Source organism: Gossypium arboreum, chromosome 2, assembly GCF_025698485.1.
Source record: "Gossypium arboreum isolate Shixiya-1 chromosome 2, ASM2569848v2, whole genome shotgun sequence".
Classification (NCBI taxonomy): Eukaryota; Viridiplantae; Streptophyta; class Magnoliopsida; order Malvales; family Malvaceae; genus Gossypium; species Gossypium arboreum.
In genome coordinates, this window is record NC_069071.1 from 12,809,972 (window position 1) to 12,831,720 (window position 21,749).

Consider the following 21,749-nt stretch of genomic DNA (forward strand, 5'->3'; position numbering starts at 1 on the left):
GTCTTTTTATTATCTAGCCTAAAAATAATGGGGTTTTGTTTTAATTTAACTAATTATCTAAACTAAGAACGCACAGAGAAAAGATTTGGGGAATTGCTTTTGGGAAAATCGATTGACTTGAGACAATACCTAAGGAAAAATCCACCTAGACTTTATTTGTTATTCTGGCTTCGAATCGGACGATTTATTCATTCAACTTGTTCTGTAGAGATCCCTAAGTTATGTTATTATCCCTATTCAAGACTAATAATGTCTAATCCCTAGATTGAATAATCGAGACTTTTCTCTAATTAACACTCTAGGATTGCATTAACTCGATCTATGGATCCTCTTATTAAGTTTCACCCTAATCCGACAAAATCTTGTCACCCTATTTCTAGGCGCACAAACAACTCCGTTTAATTATGATAAAAGTACTCTTAGACAGGGTCTATTCCTCCTCTGAATAAAAGCATGTCTTGAATTAGTATCCTGGGATATCAAAATAAGAATTAAGAATACATAATTAAGAACAAGTTAAATATTTATCATACGATTCAGAAAATAATAACAAGATTCGTCATAGGTTTCATTCCCCTTAGGTATTTAGGGGATTTAGTTCATAACTAAATAAGAAAACATCTCAGAAGAATAAAGAATACAAAACATAAAGAAAACCCAAAACTCCTGAAGGGAAATTAAGGAGAGATCTTTAGTCTTGATGATGAATCTGGCTTCTGAGTTGGATCAATCAGCTTCCTTGGGGTAATTCCTTACCCCCTATTCTCCGTCTCCCTTTTTCTCCTCTTCTAGGGTGTATTTATAGGCTTTGGAATGCCTAGAAGCCCTTAAAAGTGGCCTTTTCTGAATTGGACTTAACTTGGGCTCGACAGGGACACGTACGTGTGAGTCGTGCTCCAATTCTACCAGATTGGCACGGCCGTGTAGTCTGCCCATGTGAGGAGGTTCGGGCCTTGTTGATTTCGTACTTTGGCCTATTTTCTTCGTTTTTGGCCTGTTTCTCGTTCCTTTCGCTCTCCTATGCTCTCCTAAGTGTAAAACATGAAATTAAAGCATTAAGAGCATCAAATTCACCAATTCTAATGGAAAATCATCCATAAAATGCGTTAAACATGGGGGAAAAATATGTATAAATTACGGTCTATCAAATACCCCCACACTTAAGCATTTGCTTGTCCTCAAGCAAAATTCTCAACTCATAATCAAAATAAATCCTTCTCAACTTATAATTTCTATCGATGATATCTCGCATTAAACCATAAGTAATCATACATTGAGAATTTAACTAAAAGAGCATAAAAGTTTCAATCATTCCAAGTTGAGCATTTTATTCCGAAAACATAAGTGTCTTCCCTCATCTAAGTAATTACCTTTAATTCAGAATATCACAGAGTTTTACATTCGCACTAAAGATTCATTCAAATCACTCGAGGTGTTTTAAGGACAATAAAGGAAGCACTCAAAAGTCAATAATGGAAAGTCATTACCATAGGCTTGCATGAAAATTAAATCTCCACCATTATAATTTAAGATGATACATCAATCAAAAGGTCTTTAGAGGGTTGTAATGAAGCTTGGTAGGGGGTGTGGTCACAAACTGAAAGAAAGGGTTAGAATCGAGATTGACTTGAAAAGTTACCTTAACTAGAAAAAGAGTTAATCTTCACTTGTTTATAACAGAGTTTCTCTCAGAATATGAAATTACAGATATGCATACATAGTTTTTTTTTCTTTTATTTTCTTTCTCTTTTTTTTTAAAAACAAGTTAAATAATATAGATTAAATATCAAGAACAAAACATAGCTAGGCAATCCATTCAACCCAAATCTCGACAAAAATAGGGATTAATTTAGGGGATTTCAACAATATTGGGTTAAAGGTTAATATTAAGGGAATACAAAAAATGGTTTGTTAGGCTCAAGGAGGTTTACTAGGGGTTAGTTGTGGAGATAGGCTTTTCATGGCATGAATGGGTTAATCCTAAGTGCCTTAATCATTTTGATATATCAAATCAAATGGTGTGGTCTCGACATGCATAATCAAGCAAGTTCTAGAATAACAGTTCAATACTGATGCACTCAAAGCAATAATAAAAGTGAGCATGAAAGGATGAATAGATGCTCACAAGGCTCAAAAATCTCACAAAAATTATGGCTTTTTGATGTTTAGATTCGTGAATTCCAGTTCAAAGTAATACCTAGACTTGGGGAAACAACCTATAATTTTAAATTCTTAAAAATCAACTTATCATGCTTGATTCTCTAATGTCTTAAAGTTTAAATAGTCAATGCATAAATCCCTATGTTTTAATTCAAGATATATCAATCAAAATCATAAATCAATTAAAATTTATCCTAAATATGATATGAGAGTTTTTCATGAGAACAAGGTGATTATTCAGGGATTTTTCTGATAATGAAAAAAATACCCCCCACACGTAAGATGTACATTGCCCTCAATGTACAAAGATAGGTATTATAAAATAAAAATAAGATAGGGAGAAAAGTGAAACTTCCTGTATGAAGAATTCCTCGAACTAGAGTTTTGGAGAGTAATCGGTTCGAGAGTGGAGGAGGATACTGCGACGGTCGTAGAGGTTCATTATGCCATAAATCTTGCACCAAAAGAATATTATATCTAGTGGTAGCTATGGTCGTGGTCGAGCAGGACATGGCACTCGTGGAGAACTTTCCCGGTGGAGTTTTAGTTCCTCTGTGATAATAAGCTTAGGAGCTCTATATAACTGTGATAAAATTAAGAACTTTTTAAGGGATATTAAGAAGAATAAGTACTCGAAACGAAATAACCGAGATTTATAATAAAATTATAAATCTACTAAAAAAATAAAAAATAAAAAAAAGGAGAAAGTAGTTTGAATAAAAATTAAAAACATAAAATAATAAAATAAATATTTCTAAACATCTTCATCACTGGATGGTTCGCGAGGTGGGACTGGCAATGAGATGTAGAGATGCTGACAAATCTGCTTTAGAGTAACATCAATATTGTCAAATCGTTGAAAACACTGATGCTCGAATCGGGTGAGGCGCTTAGAGATGTCAGCATATGAAGCTGCCGCATGAACTGGACGAGAGGGTGGTGGTGGCTAAGTCGGTGGGTCTTCGTGTTGTGAGGGGACAGTCCTCATAGGCCTCCTCCTCGATAGATTGAGCGAGACGATACTGGGGAGGGGAGGTTCCTCGGTGCCTCTCGATCATCCTCATGCTAAGCATGCTTGAGATGCCTTGTGGAGACATCTGCCCAGTCGATGCAACGGCCTGCTGCTAAAGGTTGGGCCCGAAGTATTTGGAAGTGCTCTTCTTGGGGCCCTCGTGGAAACTATAGGAGAGGGAAAAGAGATGGGAAAGTGAGGATTAATGTAGGGGAAGTGGATTTTAAGATGGTTTGAGGGTTGGAAAAATAAGAAGCTGGGGAATGGTGGCCGGGATAGGGATTAGGGAGTGGAGAAGGGGGGATTTCGACTAGGGTTTTGAAAGGAAGAAGAAAATGAACAGTGATTTGCTTATATAGGGGAGGTGCACACGGCCTAGGGCCACGCCCATGTACTCTGAAGGTGAGCCGTGTTTTTCAAATTTTGCAATTTAGGTCGTGCCCGGCTACTGTCCCACACCCGTGTATCTTGGGAGTGTGTGGCATACGGCCATATCGTACGGTCGTGCCTAGCCTTGTTCGCTTCTTCTACGCCTGTGTGTTAGGGTACAACGCCCGTGTATTATTGTCCACGGCTTAATGGCACGGGCATGTCTCACGCCCGTGTCGAAGAAATAGAATCGAGCCTTGCCTTTGGCACGCTCGTGTTTTTCTATTCCCACGCCCGTGTTCACCTATCAAGTTCACCCACGGCCATGTCGCACGGCCATGGGGATTTATCGCATCCCGTGTTTTGGGGAAATCATGTCCTGCTTCCACACGATCGTATCGCACGATCGTGTCTCTTTCCCTGTTTGGCCACGGCTTTAGGCACACCCGTGTGCCTGGCCGTGTGTGCTGAAAAACTTTACAATTCAAAGATAAAGTTAATGATTTAAAGTGTTAGAAATTAAAAATAAAGAAATCAGAATATGTTAGTGCTCGGGTTGCCTCTCGAGAAGCACTTATTTATAGTCTAAACTCGACTTTCCTCTCTAGTAAATAGTCAAGGTGGTTCGAGAAGTTCGTACTCCTCATTCCTGCTATCAATCTCATCAAAATAGGGTTTTAATCGGGTGTTGTTTACCTTAAAAGTGCTGAACTTGGGGTGACTCACCTCTACCGTACCGAATGGAAAAATACTGAGTACCGTAAAAGGGATTTCCTCATTCGGTGTGGTAGTGACAATGTGGGGATCTGCAGCATCTAGTAGGACTTTATCGCCAACCTTAAGTTGATTAGGAGAGGTATCGGGCTTGTTTTGGTGTAGTTTCAATTTATCATGTGTTCTCGGTTTGTGTGCTCGTCATTCGTCTAACTCCTCTATCTATAGCCTTCGTTTTTCATAAATGTGTCCTTTATCATTTCTGGAACATGGCTCATGAACTTCTTTGAAGCTCTGCAAAGTCATATTGTTAGTTTTAGTAGATTGGTGTGGACTATTACCTTCAATGTTCGATGTGATGCCAGAATTACGAGCTTGAAAGGTGATCGTTTCATATCCCACACGAAGTGTAAGCTCACCTGTGCCAACATCAATAATTGTTTTAGCAGTTGCTAAAAAGGGTCTCCCTAAAATCAAAGGGGTGTTATTATCCTCCTCTATGTCTAGAACAACGAAATCAACGGGGAATATGAACTTATCTACTTTCACGAGTACATCTTCAATAATACCCCTAAGAAATCTTATAGTTTTATCTGCCAATTGAATGCTCATCCTAGTTTGTTTAGGTTTCCCAAGACCTAGTTTCTTAAACATTTTGTAAGGTATTACATTAATACTAGCCCTTAAATCAGCTAATACATGACTTATATCTAAACTACCAATTAAGCAAGGAATTGTAAAACTCCCTGGATCTTTCAATTTGTGGGGTAGCTTATTTTGTAGAATAGCTGAGCAGACTGCATTTAGCTCCACATGCAACGCTTCATCCAACTTCCGCTTATTTACTAAAAGCTCTTTTAAAAATTTCATTGCATTTTGCATTTGCAACAAAGATTCAAAAAACGGTAAGTTAATATGTAATTTTTTCAAAAGTTTGAAGAATTTACCGAATTGTTCGTCTGAGCGGTCTTTCCTTGTCGCATTAGGGTATAGGACACGAGGTCTATATTCTTCATTCACCGTTTCGTTATGACTTACCTCACTTTTACTTTTGCTCACCACAGTTTCTTGTATCAATTCTAGCTCAGACGCAATGAATCCTTCATTATCTTGGGTACTAATTGCGTTGAGGTGTTCCTTTGGATTAGGTTCAGTATTACTTGGTAAGCTACCTTGTGGTCGTTCGGAGATTAGTTTGGATAGCTGGCCTATCTGAGTTTCGAGCCCTTGGATCGATGCTTGTTGATTCTTAAGTGCTGTCTCGGTATTTCAGAAACAGGTTTCTGACATTGATATGAATTTTGAGAGCATCTCCTCAAGGTTCGATTTCTTTTCTTGTTGGTAAGGTGGCTGTTGAAAACCCTGAGGATTTTGTGGCTTTTGATTCCCTTGACCTCCCCAGGAAAAATTTGGGTGGTTCCTCCAACCTGAATTATAAGTATTACTGTATGGGTTATTTTGAGATCTAAAGTTATTGTTACCCATATAGTTGACTTGTTTCTCTTCGGTTGTGGGATTGAAGGATTGATATTCTGTATGCACACCTCCTTCACTTGAGTCACACCTCCTCCACTTGAGTCACACCTCATTACTAGATGTACCTGTGTAAAACCAAGTAAACCATCAATCTTTTTATTGAGAAATTCTACCTGATTTGACAGCATAGTAACTGAGTCGACGTTATAAACACCGGCTGTTTTTGTTGGCTTAGTCCTCATGACTTGCTACTGATAGTTATTTAGTGACATTTCTTTAATGAATTCATAAGCTTCTTCAGGTGTTTTGTTGTTGATGGTTTCGCCAGCAGCTGCGTTAACCATTTACCGAGTCGAAGGATTCAAACCATTGTGGAAGGTTTGTACTTGAAGCCAAAGTGGTAACCCATGATGAGGGCACCTTCTCAGTAAGTCCTTGAATCTCTCCCATGCATCGTAAAGTGTTTCTAAATCTATCTACATAAAAGAAGAGATATCATTACGTAATTTAGCCATTTTAGCTGGCGGAAAATAGTTTACTAAAATTTTTTTGGTCATTTGTTCCCAAGTAGTAATTGATCCTTGTGGTAACGAGTTCAACCACTGTTTAGCTTTGTTTCTCAGTGAAAAAGGAAATAACCAAAAACGATGGTATCATTAGAAATGCCATTGATTTTAAATGTATCGCAAAATTTCAAAAAGTTCGTTAATTGAGTGTTGGGATCTTCATCCTACAAACCATCAAACTGAAAAAAACTACTATATCATTTGAATTGTGTTAGGTTTTAGTTCAAAAGTATTTGTAGCTACAGCCGGTCTAACTATGCCAGATTCAGTTCCTGTTAAAAAAGGTTTAGCATAATCATACATAGTGCGTGGAGCAAGATTTTGATTAGCCGCAATTGCAGGAGGTAGCTGATTGCCTTGGTTTTCAGCCATCTCGTCGGTTGGAGATTGAGTATCATCTTCTTGCTCGTTCTCTATGTATCTTAAGTTGCACCTAATTTCTCTTTGGTTTCTACAAACTGTATGATCGATTTCTTCGTCAAAAAGTAATGGTCCCAACGGGTTTCTTCTAGTTATAAAAAAAAACCTGCCAAGAGAAAGAAAAAGTAAATTAATAAATAATAATAGTAAAATTAAATTAAATTGCAAGAAAAATAAATGGCTAAAGTAATAAAAATTGAGCGTTCCTAATATCTTAGTTCCCCGGTAAGGCGCCAAAAACTTAATCGCGTGATTCGTAACAAGTAATAAATATTTATAATGAAGATCAAACCTAAACTAACTATTATCATGATGAAAAGGCAAGTTCACCTATCAAACAATAGTATAGTAATGGCAAGACCGGGATATCGTAACTAAGGGAACCAAAAGTACTAGTAATGACTGTCTTTTTATTATCTAGCCTAAGAGTAATGGGGTTTTGTTTTAATTTAACTAATTATCTAAACTAAGAACGCACAGAGAAAAGAGTTGGGGAATTGCTTTTGGAAAAATCGATTGACTTGAGACAATATCTAAGGAAAAATCCACCTAGACTTTACTTGTTATTCTGGCTCTGAATCAAACGATTTATTCATTCAACTTGTTCCGTAAATATCCCTAAGTTATGTTATTATCCCTATTCAAGACTAATAACGTCTAATCCCTAGATTGAATAACCGAGACTTTTCTCTAATTAACACTCTAGGATTGCATTAACTCGATCTATGGATCCTCTTATTAAGTTTCACCCTAATCCGGCAAAATCTTGTCACCCTATTTCTAGGCGCGCAAACAACTCCGTTTAATTATGATAAAAGTACTCTTAGACAGGGTCTATTCCTCCTCTGAATAAAAGCATGTCTTGAATTAGTATCCTGGGATATCAAAATAAGAATTAAGAATACATAATTAAGAACAAGTTAAATATTTATCATACGATTCAGAAAATAATAACAAGATTCGTCATAGGTTTCATTCCCCTTAGGTATTTAGGGGATTTAGTTCATAACTAAATAAGAAAACATCTCAGAAGAATAAAGAATACAAAACATAAAGAAAACCCAAAACTCCTGAAGGGAAATTGAGGAGAGATCTTCAGTCTTGATGATGAATCCAGCTTCTGAGTTGGATCAATCGACTTTCTTGGGGTAATTCCTTACCTCCTATTCTCCGTCTCCCTTTTTCTCCTCTTCTAGGTTGTATTTATAGGCTTTGGAATGCCTAGAAGTCCTCAAAAGTGGCCTTTTCCAAATTGGACTTAACTTGGGCTCGGCAGGGACACGCCTGTGTGACACGCCCGTGTGAGTCGTGCTCTAATTCTGCTAGATTGACATGGCTGTGTGGTCTGCCTGTGTGAGGAGGTCCAGGCCGTGTTGATTTCGTACTTTGGCCCATTTTCTCCATTTTTGGCCCGTTTCTCGTTACTTTCGCTCTCTTATGCTCTCCTAAGTGTAAAACATGAAATGAAAGCATTAGGAGCATCAAATTCACCAATTCTAATGGAAAATCATCCATAAAATGTGTTAAAAATAGGGAAAAATATGTATAAATTACGGTTTATCAAGTATATCTACAAGATTGTTGCAAAGGTGTTGGCTAACCGATTAAAAGCCATCTTTCCTAATCATATAAGTCAAAATCAAAGTGCCTTCGTCCCGAGGAGAATGATTCATTACAATATTAATCGCACACGAGCTTATTCACTACCTTCAAATTTCTAGAAATGGCCCTAATAAAGGATGTGTCATCAAACTTGACATGAGTAAAGCATACGATCGCGTGGAGTGGAAATTCATCAAGGCAGTTATGAGGAAAAAGGGTTTTGACAAACGGTGGACTGATAAAATTATGGGTTGTGTTCGTTCGGTTAATGTCTTAATTAAGTGCAATAATATTTTATCAGAGACTATTATTCCTGAGAGGGGCGTTTATCAGGGGGACCCTCTATTTCTATATTTGTTCTTATTCTGTATGAAAGCATTCTCGTGGATGCTTATTCAAGCTCAAAACAATAATGCGCTTAGAGGCATCCGACTAGTAGAAATGGTCTAATGATCAATCATTTGTTTTTTGCTGATGATGCACTCCTATTTTTGCATAACAGAAAAAGTGATGTTGATTGTTTTATTAACATTCTTAGAAATTTTGCCTTTGCTTCTGGTCAAGAATTAAATTTCGAAAAATCAATGGTTCTTTTCAGCCTAACCCCCCGAAAGATCAAAGAAGTTTTTTTGGTGACCTCTTTGGTATGAAAGTTGTGAAGAAGTTAGATAAATACTTAGGCTTGCCTCTTCCAATAGGTAAAAAGAAAAAAAGAAGCTTTCATTGAGGTTACTAATAGATTTTCTTGCAAGATTAACAGTTGGACTAAAATATTACTTTGATATGGAAGCAAAGAGGTTTTTATTAAGGCAGTGTTACAATCCATCCCAACATGCGCGTTGTCTATTTTCTTGGCTCCTAATGATGTTATCGAGGATCTTCAAACAAAAATTAGAAGAATTTGGTGATCTGGAAAGGATAGAGGAAAATATTGGTCGATGTTCCCTTGGAAGAATCTGTGTAAACGAAAAGGGATGGGGGTATTGGTATTCGTGATATGCGTCTTTTCAATATTGCGCTTTTGGGTTGTCAAGTATAGAGACACATCAGCAACAAAGACTCCCTTGGCTTTAAAGTTTTATCATCCAAATAATTCTTTGACGGTGATATTTTTAAAGCCAAACGTATGGATAAAGCTTCGTTCACTTGGTAAAGTATAGCAACTACTGTAGAGAAGTTGAAAAATGGATTCGACTGGCAAGTTGGAAATGGTGATTGTATTAATATTTGGGTTGATAATTGGGGCATGGATGACTTAAATGGTGGCACCCTTAATTTCAATATGATTAACTCTGAAGTCAACAGTATTAGAGATATTTGGGTGGAGAATGAAAGAAAATGGGATATAGATAAAGTCTATTTGATGTACGAGAAATATTGGGGTGATAGAATATGCAATTTACCCATTGGGAATAAGGGCCAAGGAGACAGAATTGTGTGGTTTCACAACCCCCATGGATGTTACACATCAGAATTAGCCTACTCATGGCTTCTCCATAAAGAGATGGGTTTCAGTCCACATAGGTTCTATTGGAAGTTGTAAATTGAAAAATATATAGGGTTTTTCCTATATAATTTGTCACCTTTTTACTTAAATTTGTTGTTAAAATCAAGTAATTGTTTAATAAGTTAATGAAATATATGAAAATATGAAATTGGGACATAGAAATTATTAAAATATGATTTTATCGTTTATTATATAGTTTTCATGCGAAAATGACTTCTTTTATATTAATTTGAGCATATTATATTTTCAAGCTATAAAATGGGCCATGTATGATTAAATTAAATAATAAAATATAAAGTTATATTTAATAATTTATTTTAATATATTTCATTAATAAATTGGGTTTTAATTAATTAAGTAAATTGATTAATTAAAGTGGTTAAATTATATTCTTTGGTCCTCTAAATTATCTACTATTGTTGGACAGGTCTGAGAGCTTTATGTTGATTACAAAACCATCCAAATGGAGGACCAAGTCAACCCAAAATTTAGCTGCACGTGGATGTCCATAAATCAAATTTTGGTTTAATTACACAAGGTCCTTGAAGAGTTGAAGAAATCGAAGATTTACCGAGGATTTGCAATTGACCGAGTCCTAATTCTGATGATGTTGTGGCACTTAAATCGAGCAAAAATCAGCCACAATTCCAAAAATAATGGCCGGCCACTCTTGGATGAAGTTTCAAATGATGGACACTCCTATTTTTAGCAAACTAGCTCCCTTGCCTCACCTATAAATAAGACCCCATTTCTGACTTATCCCTCATTCATCCCTCACTAATTCATCATTCTCTCCTCTCTCAACTCTCTTATCTTTCTTTCCCCCTCATGCCTATCATCATCTTTGTATAAGGATTTTTAGCAAATTAGCCTCTTAAAGAGCCGTTGGTTGGCCACCTCGGAGAGCCATCAGCAAAGGAGCAAAGCAAAGGAATGAAGGAGCCCTCGTCAGTCAAAGTCTTGGGTGAACCACATTGATTTGGGTTTAATCTTTCTTTTTTTTTTTAACTTAATTCAAGAACGTTTTCTATGTGTTTACTATTCTTGTTTACAACAATGATACCTTAATTTTATTTAAGTTAGGATGATTTCTTTGATTAAATAATAATTATTTTATTCATGCTTATAATGTTTGTACCTTAATTGATCATGTTTTCAATTAAAATCAAGTCTGTATTTCGTTCATACGTGATTGAAATGCACCTAAATTAGCTGAGCAATCCTAGCCAAACGACAGCTAATGGACACATAATTGAAATGTGCATGCTCAATTTAAATCCTAACCCAATTAAATTGCAGGTTACATAACAACCCTTGTAACACCCCTTACCCGTATCCGAGGCCGGGCTAAGGTACGAGGCGTTACCAGACAAACATACAAACATTAAACTAAAATACGAGCCATAAAATTTTATTCATATTTCAAAGCGTTCATTCTCTTACACATAGTCCCTTATTTGAGTCTACGGAGCCCAAAACATACTTTAGAAAGGGTTTGGGACTAAACCGAGAACTTACGAAAATCTTGGAAATTTCATGCTTTAAGGCTCCACACGCCCGTGTCCCAAAGTCGTGTTCCATACACGGCTGAGACACATGGTCGTGTCTCTGCTGTGTGGAATATACCTAGGCTATTTTCCAAGCTTTGGTCAACCTTGATCTCTTACACACTTATACAAAATCAAAAGCATATAACATTGTATTCATTTAATGATTAAACATCCTCAATTAAACCACAAACATAGCATTTGTATGTCATCATACATGTGTCTCTCATACTCATTTTACCTTGTTTATTATAGTACCACTTATACATTTATACCAAGATTATCATCTTACCAAATATCTTCACAATCATCAAACATTCATATTTAAAGCTAGATCATATCTTTATAAAATACCACGATTCAGAATCTGAAGAATAACATGTTTGCTGAAACATTTCAACTCAATTCCATACCCAACAAGCATTACATTGAGACTAGTCTCAATGTAATGCTTGTTGGGTATGGAATTGAGTTGAAATGTTTCAAACATATATATATATATATATATATATACATGTCATGATACATAACATTCTCTTTTGTCTTCTTATAAACACATATCATTTATTTCATTATATCAATATTTCATATACCATAGTTTCCATGTATTCCACATATATTTATTTTCCTCCTCCTCCTCTCCATTCCACATCCTTAATGTATATAGCATTCTTGTAAGTACGATTTCACAATTTACTAATAAATGTTCACATCAAACTGTCCACACAAGTTATAGTCACTTAATTATTTATAATTCGAGCTACAGAGCTCCAAATTAAGATCCATAAATTTCCCCTGAAACTAGACTCACATATCGTTCCACCATAAAATTTTCATAATTTTTGGTTTATCCAATTAGTACAGTTTATTCATTAAAATTTCCCCTGTTTCACTTTCTGACAGTTCTGACCTCTCTTCACTAAAAAATAATTATCTCACAGTACAGAACTCAGATAATGTTCTTGTTGATTTATCTTGAAAATAGACTCATTATGGATTTTAAAAATATAATTTTTAGCCTCTAATTATTTTTATCCAAATTTTTGTGATTTTTCAAAGTCAGAACAGGGGATCACGTAATCATTCTGAATCAGTCTCACGAAAACATAAATATCTAAAAATATAGAACTCCTTTGCTTTCTATGTTTCTTTTATATGAAAATAGACTCATTAATATTTAATTTGATATCTCATTCAGTCTCTGATTCAATTTATACTATTTTTGGTAATTTTTCAAAATCACATCACTGCTACTGTCCAAAACAGTTTTATTGCTAATTCACTCTTTCACACTTTCTTTGTATTAACCTCATTTTAACATACATATCACAAATCATTTTCACCACATTTCATATATTACAAGTATAGGCCCATGATCACAAGGTCACCATAAAATCATCCCCATGTATAACTTACTTGTTTATAACCTTACCACATCCTGGTCACTTAATGAACACATCATTCACATAACCAAGTTCCTACACATATTCATCACAAAACTCACAAAGCAATACATAGAGAGTCTCCGTTGAACACTTGGATCAATCCTCGATACTTGGTGGTTTCAGCACATAGCTCCCCCATCATATAGTTCGGCTCTCTTGTACACATGGTGAACACTTAGTACCACCCATGTGACCTAGCCAGTTATCTCGTAGCTCTCTTGTCTACATGGTGTCCTTCACTTGGAACCACGCATGCGAACTAGCTACATATATCCCGTAGCTCTCTTGTCTACATGGTGTACACATAGTATCACCCATGCGACCTAGCTACATTATAATGTCTTGTAGCTCTCTTGTACACATGATGTGCACTCAGCACTATACATGTGACCTAGCTACATACCATCTGTATCATCCAATCTTTCCAAAGGTTCAACCGGGATTTCTCTCTCTTTTCCAACAATTTCACCAATCAAGTAATTATCCACAAACATATTTCCAATATTTTTATAAAATATCATAATACAAGTAATAGTGATGTATTACTTACATATAAACTTACATCTCATTTAATATCAATGCAATAACATTAAATTACACATTATCTTATTAAAATCATATGAACTTACAATTTCCCATAATATCCATAATCATAAAAATCACATTTATGTATGATAATTCAATGCACTTCATGTACCATAGACATATTTTTAAATCAATTCATAAACTTGGCACCATAATCATTTAATTTAACATAATTCAATTAATTCACTAAATTTAACTTTCAAATATAAATTACAGCATTATTGTTGTATTATTATCATACCAACTTACATACTTTCAACACCTCGGAGATCATAGTAAATATATCAATTTTACATTGAAACATGCATAAATTAATGCTTACTATACATATGAACTTACCTTGATATTAAAACGACTATTTTACCAACTTTCCCAATTTTTGATTTTTCTCTCATTCTAGGTTCAAATCTCGTTTTCCGGGATCTAAAACATCATATTTTACTTATTTAATTAATGTACTATTCAAAACAGTCCTTAACTCAAACTTTGGAAAAATTACAATTTTGCCCCTAAACTTTTGCATATTTACACTTTTGCCCCTAGGCTCGGGAATTAAACTTCATCCCTTATTCTTATGTTTTATGACATGATGATCACTTTTCCCTTCTATGGAAACATCAATTCTCACTCTAACATATACTTATGACTATTAGGTATTTTTACCGATTAAGCCCTTTTGCTCGCTTTTCACTTAAAACCGAGTAGCACAAGTTGTCTAACATAATTTAAAACCTCATATTGTATCATAAAACACCAGAATACACAAATTTTACCTATGGGTATTTTTCCAAATATGAACCTTAGGTTGAATTATTGCTAGCATAAGCTAAATCAAGTTACGGACTCCAAAACGTAAAGAACTTGAAAAGCAGGTTAGAACGGACTTACAATTGAGCTTGGGAAGCTTGAAAACCCTAGCCATGGAGTCTCCTTGGTATACACGTCCATGGTGAAGAAGATGAGCAAAATTGGCTTTTAATTTTGTATTTTAATTCATTTTACCCTAAATGACCAAAATACCCTTACTACTAAACTTTCCAAAAATTCCATCCATGTCCAATTTTTGTCCATAACTTAGAAATTGGTCAAATTTCTATTTAAGACCTCCTAATTAATATTTCAAATCAATTTCATACTAGAAACTTCTAGAATGCAAGTTTTGCAACTTATTCAATTTAGTCCCTAACTTCGAATTAAGCACTTTATGCATGGAATTTCTTTACGAAATTTTCACACAATCATGAAATCATATCATAGACCTCAAAATAATCATAAAATAATTATTTATTTCTTAGATTTTGTGGTCCCGAAACCTCTGTTCCAACTAGACCCAATTTTGGGCTATTACAACCCTAACCAGGCTTTATTATCTATATAGTTTTTAGATTTATGTGATTAAACTATTTCAAACCTAACACGTCCCTGTTACCTCACACGAATACTAAGAAACCCTTAGTAAATAAGGATCAGTAAAATGCGTATTTACTAAGTAAAGGATTTCAAAAAGACCTAATGTGGTTTCCAAACTCATGAAAGATCGAGTTGCCATGGAATGTTTTTCCGAATATTGATAAGCATGTTGATAATAATTTGAGTTTAATTAAAGTAATTGTCCTAGCTTATTTATGTTATAATTGTTGCTTATTGTGTTAACTCTGTTAAAATCTATTTTATTAATATAGTTTGCATACTTAGGATAAATTGCATTAAGGATCATTGTATTTAGTTTCATATACTTAATTTTTCATCACTTCTCAATTATATTGTTTTTATTTATCAAATTGTTAATATAATTTTACAAATTAAGTGACTTAGCATAAATACAATCCCTATGGAGACGATAACTCGATACTTACTTATTACTTGATAACGACTGTGTACACTTGCACAAACCCGAGCGTTACAGAACTCTATTTGGAAGCTTAATACTCTACCTAAAATTTGGGTGTTTGCTTGGAGAGTGGGTCATGAGATTCTTCCCACGAATGTCCAAATTTATTCCATCAAAAATGGCTTTAACCAAAGTTGCCCTAGATGTGGAGCGATGAATGAAACCCTCCTGCATGCTCTTAGAGATTGTCCAATTTCTTGTGAAGTTCTATCCTTAGGAGGGTGGGATATGAACATATGACGAAGCAGTACGATAGCTGTGTTGATTGGCTTGAGAACATGATGAGAATCCTAGACAAAAGAGTAATGGCTGATTTGATAACCACTTTATGGAATTGCTGGAATAGCAGGAACAATTTCATCTTCAAAGGTAAAGAAGACAATGTGCAGACTATTTGGGATAGGGCCAGCAACCTTGGTAAAGAGTTCCGAATCTATAATTTGTTGAATACCCCTATGCTATCCCAGAATGAAGTAAATAAGAAATAGGAAAAAGCTCATAGAGGCTTTGTTAAAATAAAATTTGACGCTACAGTAAATGAGAACAGAATGGGGTACGAGGTTATCATTCGAGACGATGATGGTTTTGTGCTCGGTGGAGGTGGGGGTTTCATGGACACAAAAATATCGGCACAGGAGGCGGAATGTATTGCGTTTGAGAGAAGCATTAAGCTGGCCAGTCACCTTAACATTAATGATGATGTGCTTATTTGAAACTGACCATGCGGGCCTTGTTAACATTATGAACAGCAGTACGGACGTTACTATTATCGGCGCCAGAATCAAGAGCTGCTTTCAACAATTTTAAATCGGCAAAATTAATTTGGTCAAACTGGTCTTGTAATAATGTTGCTAATTTTATCTATACTAAAATGTGTAGAGAAGCCAAAATATGGTTTTTTTGACATGGTTTTTGGAAAATGACTTCTAGAAAATGACTTATTTTTCTGGAAAAGTTAATATTTTCTGCTGTTTGGATGAATCTGTGTAAAATATTTTCTGTTGTTTGGCAGATCTCCTGAAAATATTTTAGGAAAACTATTTTAAATAAAACAAACATACATTTGAGAATTTATTATTTTTCATTGTTTAATTGAGTTTATTTTATATCTACTAAATTTATATTTTACATTATTTTTATATATATTGCAATGATTTATTTATAAATAAATACATCAAATTAAATATATAATAGTAATTGAATTATTAAGTGGAATATTAACAATCAAAATTAAAAACAACAAAAGCGAATAGATGATTACTAATTGTGTTATAAAAAACAAATATTAAATAATAATAAATTAACTTTCAAACCACAATTAATACTACATATTAATAATATTATCCAGTGCATAATTAGTAGTACATCGCATGATAACTACAATATTTTCCAAGTGCTTAACTAGTATTTCACCATATTAGAGCATCAATATCTTCAACATTGAAAAAATTTTTGAAGACAAAATTTTCTATGCTTCGTACTTTTAGCTAAAAAAGCTATGGCCTTGGATTTACGACCAACACGATAATCAAATACACTAAAGATAATCAAATACACTAAAGGAATATCTCAAACAAAGGAACACCAACTGATGCAGTTGCGAGCTGCCTGACATAAAAGAGAATCAATCAAACAAGGTCAGAAAACAATCATTGAAATTACAAATCAATAAGCATGAGAAAGAAGTATAAGAAAACTTGAGCCAATTCAATGATTTATATTAGAAAAAAGGTTCTTTTTTACTCCTAAGAAAAAGGAGAAAACAAAATTGATTTCTATTGGAAAAAAAGTTAAAAAAGGGAAGAAAGCAAAATCATGCCGACTAATCTCATTTAAACAAATAACGTGTGAACTTAAAGACTTTGAATTTTTGCTCATTAGTTGTGTCTTGGCCACCACCACCATTACTATACCCGAATTATTTCATTACCACCAACAAAAATCCAACTTGCACAGTTCAAGGAAGATGAAACATAAAAATAACAAAAACCATAAAAAAAATAAAAAAGAGGGATTAACCAGCAACCAATTGAGCCAAAACAACATGTTGCTGCTAAAAAACAACCACATATTTCTTCCTTTTCATTCTTACCTTTGAGAGAGGAAGATGAACGCCATCGTCGATTGGTGCAGTGCAGATTTTGACAACGAAAGGCGAAAAAGAGGAAAATCAAAGATGAATGCCGGCTATTGGTGCTGGGAATTGTTGCTGGCTGGCAACAAGCACTAGATCAGGATGGGAAGGAAAGGGGAAGGAGAAGAGGCTTTGGGTTAGGTTTATTGATGAAGAGAAAAACTTTGGAAAGTGTCTTACCAAATGAAAACGGTAAGACATTTTCCTAAAATAAAGCGTTCTTTTCCTGTGTCTTGGAGAAGCCTTTACGATGAAAATTCATTTTCCACCAAACGAACAATGGAAAAGGATGAAAATATTTTCCCTAAAATGTTTTACAAGTAAACAAACACAGCCTTAACCACCTTTGATTTGCACCGCCAATATTTGACAACCCCTGTACCAAATATCAGTCCAAATCATTAAATGGAGAAACTTATGGGGCAAATTATTCACCCTGATTCTCTGCATTTCCTCTACGTGCTTTAAAGGGATCAAACAAAAAAAGTTCAACTATAGCTCCATATAAAGATCAAAACGATCTTTTTAGCACAACTCACCCATTGCTTCAACCAACCATGATACTGTTTTATCTTTAATAAGCACTCAGTAAGTTCATTTCATCAGTTAAACTGACATGCTTTTACCTTTAAAATAAGAGGAAATTCATTGCTTCCTCTGCAATACAAATGGAAGATAGTTGATGGATATTCAGTGAAGTGGCTTGACTAGGATATGGTTGGCCATGCAACACACAAATAGCTTAATATCCTATAGATGGTAATAAGCATCAGTTGTACAATAGAAAATCAACAGGAAGGGATTATTATTTAATGTCTGTAAATTTCTCAACCCTTGTTCCTTCCATGTCTATCTGCTAAATTTCTCAACCCTGATTTGTCAATAAATTTCTCGACCATACCAAAGTAGGAATCAACCCAAGAGCTTCTAGCTGATATAACAAGCACAGGCACCAAAATCCCAGCTGCAAACCCCACTCCTACACTTAGATAAAACCACTTATCAATGATTCCTTCATTACTTTTCCCACCTTCAACTCTCCCCCCACTGTCAACACCATCATTTTCACACTTAATGTTCAGTGGACCTCCACAAAGACCTGGATTTCCATCGAAAGATGATGCATCGAATGTTGTCAGCTGCCCGGAATAAGGTATGGCTCCTGAGAAATTATTGTTGGATAGGTTCAAGTAAGACAGAAAGGACAGTGAAGAAAATCCTGAAGGGATTTCGCCTGTGAAGTTATTTCTGGAGAGGTCAAGAGATGATAATTGATGTAAATTTGAGATATTTCCAGGAATGCCGCCAGTGATATGGTTTCTTGATAGATTCAAAACAACCAAACCTGACAGTTTGGTTATTGATTCTGGAATATCCCCATTTAAGTTATTTCCAGAGAGATCAATGCTTGTGACTAGGGAAAGTATCTTGTTGAACTTTAGACTTTGGTCTTTTAGAGTGATAATCAAGCTTTCTTCATAATGTAGACCCCTGTACTTCCCATAGAGCAGGTAGTGGATTATTTTTTGCTCATTTGCCATTGCTTTAAGATCACCAAGGCTTGCTGGTATCGTGCCTGTAAAATTGTTTTCTGCCAGGTCCAGGATTTGCAGTGAACTCAAATTTGACAACTTGGAGGGGATTTCACCTGAAAATGCATTTGATCTTAAACTAATAATTCTGAGAGCTGGAAAGCCATCTCCTATCCACAGGGGAATGTTGCCTGACAAGCTGTTATTTCCAAGATCTAAGGTTTCCAAGCTTGACAAGTTCTTAAAAGAGGGAGGGATGATTCCTTTGAGGTTGTTGTTGTTCAAGTGTAGTGACTGAAGTTGTAGTAACTGTCCCAAAGCATCAGGAATTACACCTGAGAGGTTGTTGTTCCCAAGGTCTAAAACCTTCAGGTAAGAACAATTCTCAATGCTTGATGGAATGCTTCCAGTTAATTTGTTCCTTGAAAGATCAATGGCTTGGAGAGATAACATGTCACCAATGGAGTTTGGGATTCCTCCTGTTAATTGGTTGTTTGAAAGGGAGAGAAATATCAAGTTTGGCATGGATTGACTCATATTTTCTAGGATAGAACCAGAGATTTGATTGTTAGAGAGATCGAGCAATTCAATCTCTACAACTGGAAGAGGAATCAGGCCTTCAAGAAGGTTTGAGCTGAAATCAACATCTGCAAAGGGAGCAACATTTAAAAGGTTTGGTAGTTGACCTTCTAACTCATTGAAGGAAACATTCAACAGTGATAGGTTGCCAGAAATATCCCAGAACCAGTCTGGAATGGAACCTGAAATGCTAGCATTTGAGAAATCTAGATATCGGACCTCCTTCTGATATCTAAGCCACTTTGGAAATGAAAGGCCTAAATAGCAAGAACCCATATCAAGATTCCGGACTTGGAATGGTGGGATCCAATTGGAACTGAGATTAACAACGAAAGAATTAGCAGACAGATGTAATATCTTCAGCTTACTTAGCTTTGCAAAATGAGCTTCAGATATAAAACCTGTCAAATGGTTTGATGAAACATCTAAGGTAGACAAACCAGATAGCTGTCCAAAAGAATCAGGAAGAGTCCCATTTAGTTCATTGCTTCCCAGGCCAACATTAGTGAGGTTTGACAGTTGGCCTAAAGAAGCAGGAATTGGACCTTCAATCAAATTGTAGTTGAGATTGAGTTCTAATAGATTTCGAAGTAGTCCCATCCATTCAGGCAGTGTGCCTACTAAACGGTTGTTGCTCAGTCTCAAATACATCAAACTAGGAAATGGCCTATTGGGAACACAATCCTGTGTTCCTTCAAGGAACTGAGGCAAACTACCAGTCAAATTATTGCTTGACAAATCAAATGATTTCAAACTACAAAGTTTACCGATGGAGCTTGGGATTCCACCCTTAACTTCATTTTTTGACAGATCAAAAGTTGTGAGAGATGTCATGTTTCCAATGGAAGCAGGGAGCTTGCCATGAACTTTATTTGACGCTAAATTCAGAACTTGTATCTTCTTCCAACTTCTCCTCAATAGTTGATAGCAGCTGACAGATAGATTAGAGTTTCCAGCAAGATTCAGATATTGCAGATTTGGTACTTCACCAAGATCCAGTGGAATTCTTCCAGACAGATCATTATTGCTTAGATCAACATAAGTAAGGCTGCTAATATTTACTAGCCAGACAGGGAAACCAGGACCGAAAGAGTTGAAACTAAGGTCCAGAACAGAAAGGGAAGTTACGTTAACAGAGTTGAGAGACAAAATGGAACCGGAGAGCTGACATCCTGAGAGGTGCAGCTCATTCAGAAATGAAAGCCTATTCATTATCCCAAGAAATCCTGAATCTATCATGGAAAGGTCAACTTCATTCATGGCAAGATGTTTCAAAGAAACAAGACCAGCCACCCATTGAAGACTATCTGAGCTTAAGCTCGCAAATTCAGTAGAAACATCAAGAAATTGCAGGCTAGAAATGTTCCCAAGACTTGCTGGAATTAGACCACTGAATCCAGCTTTTGATAGGTTCAGATACCTCAAATTCTTCAATGATCCCAGGAATTCAGGAATTGAGATGTCATTGAAGGTGTTCAAACTCAAATCCAAGTGTTCCAAGGACTTGAGTTTTGGCAATGAAGGACTGATATCACCACTCAAGTTCCAAAAACCATACCTGCTGCTTGAAGATTCAGAAGTTATAGGATAAGGGTTGTGAAGATCAATCATGATGACAGCTCCAGTGCTATTGTTGCATCCAATTCCATGCCATTGACAACAGCCGCTTCCTTGCCATGAGGAGAGCCTGTTTTCAGGATCATTAAGGCCATTTTTGAAGTCAAAAAGTGCTTCAAGGTCTGATTTGGAGCAATTTCCCAAGTGGGAATCACCATTACAAACATATTCTCCTGTTACGACACATACAACTGCCAACAGAAGGCCAAGAACAGTGAATTTATACATTTTCAATCACAAGTCCCGAGCTGTAAACACAGTAAATATGAGCCATCAACTCTTCTATATAAGGTCTGCACCTTTCTTGATATGCAAGTAAAATAAAAGATTTTCCATTCATCGAAATTTCCAGGAAAGAATAACTAGGAAACATGAAAACCCTTTTTAAATACAAAAGTCAAAGATCTATAAGTATATCTATAGACTATATACTAAAAGATAGAATAACCATGTATATAAAAAAAATAAAATATTGGATAGGAAAACTTAAAAAAAACTCTGAAGAACGTTGAAAATGAAGGCCGGCAGCCAGATGTAAAGCAATTATTTCAGGTGTTACGAGAAGAAAGAACTTAAAAAAAAAAAATCTGATT

At 35.5% G+C, this 21,749-nt stretch overlaps 1 protein-coding gene and 1 non-coding gene across 2 annotated transcripts; one reads left to right on the forward strand and one right to left on the reverse strand.

Annotated features, from left to right (window-relative positions):
- Nucleotides 1-6,133: 6,133 nt before the first annotated feature.
- On the forward strand, nt 6,134-6,240 carry LOC128289661 (small nucleolar RNA R71). The gene has a single exon (XR_008279305.1). It is a non-coding gene; the product is annotated as a small nucleolar RNA R71 (small nucleolar RNA).
- Nucleotides 6,241-17,994: 11,754 nt separating this feature from the next.
- On the reverse strand, nt 17,995-21,430 carry LOC108466214 (receptor-like protein EIX2). Its single transcript, XM_017766561.2, has one exon. It carries the CDS (start codon nt 21,382-21,384, stop codon nt 18,256-18,258), a length of 3,129 nt encoding a protein of 1,042 aa, XP_017622050.1. The 5' UTR covers nt 21,385-21,430; the 3' UTR covers nt 17,995-18,255.
- Between the last annotated feature and the right edge of the window lie 319 nt (nt 21,431-21,749).

Coding starts and splice junctions, on each gene's coding strand:
- LOC108466214 (XM_017766561.2), bottom strand. CDS start 21,384: ATGTATAAATTCACTGTTCTTGGCCTTCTGTTGGCAGTTGTATGTGTC.